At 39.2% G+C, this 5,690-nt stretch overlaps 1 protein-coding gene across 1 annotated transcript; it reads right to left on the bottom strand.

Annotated features, from left to right (window-relative positions):
* Positions 1 to 1,850: 1,850 nt before the first annotated feature.
* LOC108727513 (uncharacterized) lies at positions 1,851 to 5,395 on the bottom strand (the record flags this gene model as incomplete). Its single annotated transcript, XM_018455665.1, has 2 exons — positions 1,851 to 2,025; positions 4,490 to 5,395. Coding segments are annotated over 2 exons (1,081 nt in total), but the record flags the coding sequence as incomplete, so codon positions are not given.
* Between the last annotated feature and the right edge of the window lie 295 nt (positions 5,396 to 5,690).

Genomic DNA, 5,690 nt, shown 5'->3' with positions numbered 1-5,690 from the left:
TTTTTGTATAACATAAACCCTCGTTTCTTAATCATTCATACCCTCTAATAACCAACTTTCTTCTCTGCGTATTTCCATGTTATATATATAATATAGACTTTAAAATAAAGTACAAGATGTACAATACACCTTTCTTAAAATCACTGTCATACATCATAAAAAAAAATCATACTCTTATTCGAGCGAGTGAATCATCACACCGGAGACGACTCGTCAGTTGAACATGTTCATTCCTGTTTTACTTAGCCTTTCTCCCAAGTGAAAGCGAGAGTCTCGAAAATGTTCGTAAAAAAGTACCCATAAATAATAAACGTGGGTACGTCGATGACAAAGGTCACGTTAGCAAAAAACGACCTTCAGAGTAAAGAGTTTCATGGTATTCATATCCGTACCTTTCCCCTCTCCCCTGACAAAAAAAATGTCTCGGAGACCTATTTTCCTCGGCTTTCCCATTTTCACTCTCACTCTCTCTTTCTCAACGTGACCTCTCCCTCACCAATCGTAGCGTGGGCAGCCATGGAGCGAACCAATCAGAATGCTCTATTTAATTACCTCATTATCCCCTTTTTTCGTCTCCACCCAATCAGAGTCCCCACTGTTCCAGACGGACCCGTCTAGGCCACGCCCATGACGTCTGGGGAGGCGTGGAGGGGGTTTATTTTGACAGCTCGGCGGGGGGGAAGAGGGGGTTTGTTTTGACGCCAGAGTAGAGTGGAGGGGGTTTGTTGTGACGCCCCATGGCTGCCCACATACTACTAGCATGTGCTAACAATGTCTTGCCTTGTAGATATTCTACATGTTTGATAACAAATTTATCAATTCGCATTGGCAATTCACCTTTAAATACCCGATGTTTTAAATCTGCGAATGCTGCTTCAGCAGCTGAAGATGTAGCTGTTATTTTAGCACACTGAAAATGCGAAAGCATGATATCAGTCCACAAGGGTAGATAAGAAATTAAATTTTTTAATTTCATTGCAATTTGTGGATTATAAAATGCATTTACAACAGAACCAGATGTTGATTCCGCTGCAACAGATTTTTCCGACACCATAATACATTTTGCCCATTCTGTTAAGCGGCAAGGTCTCTTTATGTCGTGCACGACGAAATGCGTAAACGGATGATTGAAAGGTTCGGACACATCCACGTACACACATATATTATATTTCGCGACGGCTGTACATAAAAACTATGTACATATTTAAAAACAAGTCAAACAGTGAGTGCGGCAATACAAAGAATCGTCAGCCCCGGCGATCCTAGCGGAAAATGCCGCGCTTATCGCTTTGTCTTCGTCGGCGATCGACGGTCTCTCTAAACCATCGACGGCCAATCAGAAGGCTGACCGAGGCTATTCGGGGGTCGCGTGCGTTGGGAGCCGGGCAGAAAAATAAGTAGGAGAGCCAGTTGCGTACAGAGATCTCTAGAAGACACGTCGGATTTCATGGTTATCGCGAATAAAGGAAAACCTAAAGGCGTTATTGGGAGTGTCCGAATCGTACGCGACTCAAGGCACAGCCTCTAAGCGTGGTCGCGCATCCGCAAAAGAAATTGGGCATTAGCCCCTTAAACGTCCCGTTATAGTTCGACTCAGGGCAACAGCCCCCAGGCGTTGTCGAACTAGAATAGAACTAAATGAACCTTGTGGTCAAGATATCGTGTATGCAACGTTATTCGTCATATTATAGTGCATTTAACGGATTACAAACGATAAACAGTGTAATACACCGTGACATACTAACATAGTTTTCACGTGCGCGTGAATAAGACTTTACTTATGTACAATTATATAATAAAATAAACGAAAAGACAGTGCAAGTGCATTCTCATTTGTATTGTACTGAAACCTACAAAACACATTCCGTCCAACCGTTTTCTGAATTCTCGAATAGTGTTTCCTCTGGGCTCTCTGTTTCATCGATGGGATCTTCGATTAATGTCTCTTTGATGACGTCGTTTACCGATTTCAAGTGATATTCTGATGGAATAATGTCGTTATTTTTGTTACAGCCTATATCTTCACTTAAAGCGACGACCATTATAGATGTTAATAAAGATTTTATATGTCTCACATCGCTCATTTTATAAATATGACCAATGCTTCGTATATAAAATTGCCGAACTTTTAGCACTTTACCGTGAAGGCAGTCCCATCTTGCAACCATACCAATAAAATGATTAACGTTTAACCTTACATAACAACTAGGCAATTTTTCGTTTTTTTCTAAAACAATGATGTTGTATAATATTTCCAAATAAGTATATGTATCTGCACAATTTGCAAATGCTTTTATAACAGCCATAAGAAGAGCCTTGCTAAAATCAATAACTATCATTTGTGGTGAAGGTGCACCATCCGCTAAAATTGACAAGAAGAAATAAGTAATCGTAGAAGCATCTTGTTTCGTCGACACCATTTGAAAGACTGAACAGCTAGATGTTTCCGTTACTAATACGCATGGGTATAAGTATGAGGACTATGTATGAGGACCTTTTTCATTATTAATGAGCTTAATTTTTTTCGCAAAACTGCCTGTGGCATCAACAGTTAAAAAGCTTGAGTTTTTATTAGTAATAGTTTTGTAAAACAATCTTTATTCTTCTGTCCTATATATGTAAAAAAATGGGTCAAGTCCTATACTAAGAATAACGCCTGCCAGAGATTCGTATTTTGCTATATTTAAATTAAGGATTGGATCACAATGTTTTAATTCGAGACAACGATCTAATTCCTGTTGCTTAGCTTTTCATAGCACTGTGGTACTATATAGTATTGGTGGAATAGGATCGCCGTTCCTCATTAAATTTTGTGCCTCATTTGCTTTCCACATACTAGCGTCTTGTTTATTGTCTAATAACTGCGATGTGTATGATCGCGAGAAACTTATTGAAATTTTGACAAAAGCGGAGTTTAAAACTGTTGATGAAAATGGCAAACCGTTTCAGTAGAATAGCTAAGCCAATTCTAATCCACTATGTGTTAGTGCATATACGTATATGCGGTGTGTATGTGTGTGTATGTGCGTGCGTGCGTGCGTGCGTGCGTGCGTGAGGGAGTCAGGGAGGGGATGACGTCACGAAGAGGGGGAGAGGAAAGCGCGTCACCGGGGAAAGGGAGTTCGTTCTTTCTCTCTCCAATCTATTATCTTCTCTCTCCCACTTATTGTAGGACACAGTTCTCTCTGTCCCACCCGTCGGCCCTATACTTACAATAGTATTCGCGCTCTCTCTCCCACCCGTTGTAGGATGCAGTTCTCTCTGTCCCATCCGTTGCGGCCCTATACATACTATAGTATTCACGCTCTCTCTTCCTCCCTTTCCTCCTTGTATTCTTTCTTATGTTCTCTTTTCTTCTTTCGCACGCGATTTTATTAAATAGATATTTATGAAATATGACTTAGCAATTATAATAATTTTTTTATTAATGTAATTAAAAATGCGTTTTCTTATCAATTAGTTTAATACTCATTGAATCATCTACTAAATCATCATACTACTAAATCATCATTATTAACTAATTCTTAACTACAAGGAAAGGAAAGGGAAAAAATTAAAACATATTATATAATATATTTTAAAAAAATCTCGTATTTTATTTTAAACTTGATACATTTCTTTTTTGGCGTTGCAACCACCAATTGTATATTTTAAATACATTCTGTAACGGACAATTCTTAACATGATTTCCACATCGCATAATATTAGTAATATTCAGATTTCGTAAAGAATCTATATCTTCGTAATCAGCATCGAGGGTCTCAATGGTCAAGTCGTCGCTATCGAGTATATCAGCAAGTCATTGGCATTTTTCATGTCCTTTAACGTATACAAGAGACTTATTATCATCATTCTCTTCCGCACCAATTACAGCCATCGTAATCAGGCGTTTCACCGTGCTGTACGGTATCATCTCATCTTCCCATTGCAATCCATGGTGATACGCACTCAGCCAGGAAGCGCAATACTTTTCTGATTTTGTCAAGAAATTCCATGGGGCATGTAAAAGTATAATGAGAAAGAATAGCTCCTTTTTTCAACACCGCCACTTCCTTCACGATAAATTTCTTTCCAATGATAAATCCTTGCAGATCCACGAACGTTGGTATAGTCATGGTGAATGACTTTTCGAGACTTTGCTCGAGTGCAAAATTTTGGCTTTTTATTCATTATATTGAAAAGAGGGAAGAGGTTATTTTTTCTTTTGGTGACGATAATTTACGTAATCTTGCGTACTACGTTGGATAATGGACTATATTCGATCACGCGGTCATCTATGATAAGACAATAGGCGGTAGTATTCGCTGGTACATTTTCTTTGAATTCAAATTCTAATCACACATCCACGGTGCCACTCTTAACGGACTCGTTTTGTCGCGAGCAGTCAATGATTACTAGAGGAAAAAGATTCCTAAAAGAATCTGTCTTGAATAACGTTTCGCTACTTTCTTTTGAAATTTAATAGCAAGATGTACGGAAACGTACAAACATATCGTACAAAATAGCGGTTCTGCGTTTGTCGAAGTCCAGATTCAGATTATCGTATGGAAAAAATTTAGAGTTCAGATAGAGTTTCACGTTGGTTAATTTACAATTGTCGAGGTAAGTTTTATGTGTTGCCATGTTATTTTTTCTATTAGTCTGCAGAGCAAAGATGACATATCGCAGCTTTTCGAGCTGAGTAGCCGTCTTGATAGCCCACGAGTGCTTCGTCGTGCTCGGCAATAGAGGATACTCGTACAGATCCCATGAACGGAAACTCATACTCAGATATCGTCCGCTCACCAAAGCACACAACATGGATAGTTTATTGACTTCATTCAACGTAATGTGAGGCATTCGCCACGGTATCTTGAACAATTCAAGTTTCGGCTCTGTCGCCGGATCTCTCACAATGTAGTTGTTGTCGTTGCGCGCTCGTATCAAAATCAATTCATGACGTGCGTTAATTACTACATGTTTGTAATCTTCGCAAAAGCCCAACAACATGCCTAACGGTACGTAAAAATTAAAGTATCCATCACGTGTTATTAGTCTTTTCACGGTCTGATCAAACACCGGATGCGGAAATCCGGCATTCTCCATATAATGTGCGAAGTCACCTGAATATGATGCATAGCCCTTCATAAGACTAGTCATTCCAACGTTCCTGTTACGGTCGATTTCAGTACTATTGAGTTCATATCGAATTTCATCAAACATGAACGACACGCAATTAATTCCAAGCGTTGGCTGCCGATCTGCATTTTCTTCTTTTGAAGTCAATCTTCCTTCAATGTTGAGAAAGCTTTCACAAGGTAGCGTGTATAAATCCTGCTGCTGTATGGGTATCCTTATCTCATCGCTATGTCCAAACGTGGTATTGACGTACGGATTGTACGTGCGAGTCTCAATCCTGATTGCGATCGTAAAAAGATTGGCTCTCCTCCAATATTCAAGATGTCAGCCATCTCAGATATTTCGTACGATAAAGCCCAAGAATTGTAAAAACTTAACGTTTGATGCAGTGAGTTTCTTTCTACTAGATGATCGAATGTTTTTGATCGCTGACGTCCTTCTGGTAAAAATGTCTCTAGTCTGTTTCACCTACTCGTTCAAAAGCATATCACTTTATCGTTGTCGTCTTCGTATATGCAATCTAATGGTGATCTCCTCTCCGTAAAAATTGAGTAATCGTCCGTCTTGATCCA

The sequence above is a fragment of the Mycetomoellerius zeteki genome, unplaced genomic scaffold, assembly GCF_001594055.1.
Source record: "Mycetomoellerius zeteki isolate Tzet28-1 unplaced genomic scaffold, Tzet1.0 scaffold501, whole genome shotgun sequence".
In the NCBI taxonomy this organism is placed as follows: domain Eukaryota; kingdom Metazoa; phylum Arthropoda; class Insecta; order Hymenoptera; family Formicidae; genus Mycetomoellerius; species Mycetomoellerius zeteki.
Note: the sequence above shows the minus strand (reverse complement) of the source record. Positions and strands in the feature narration are given on the sequence as shown.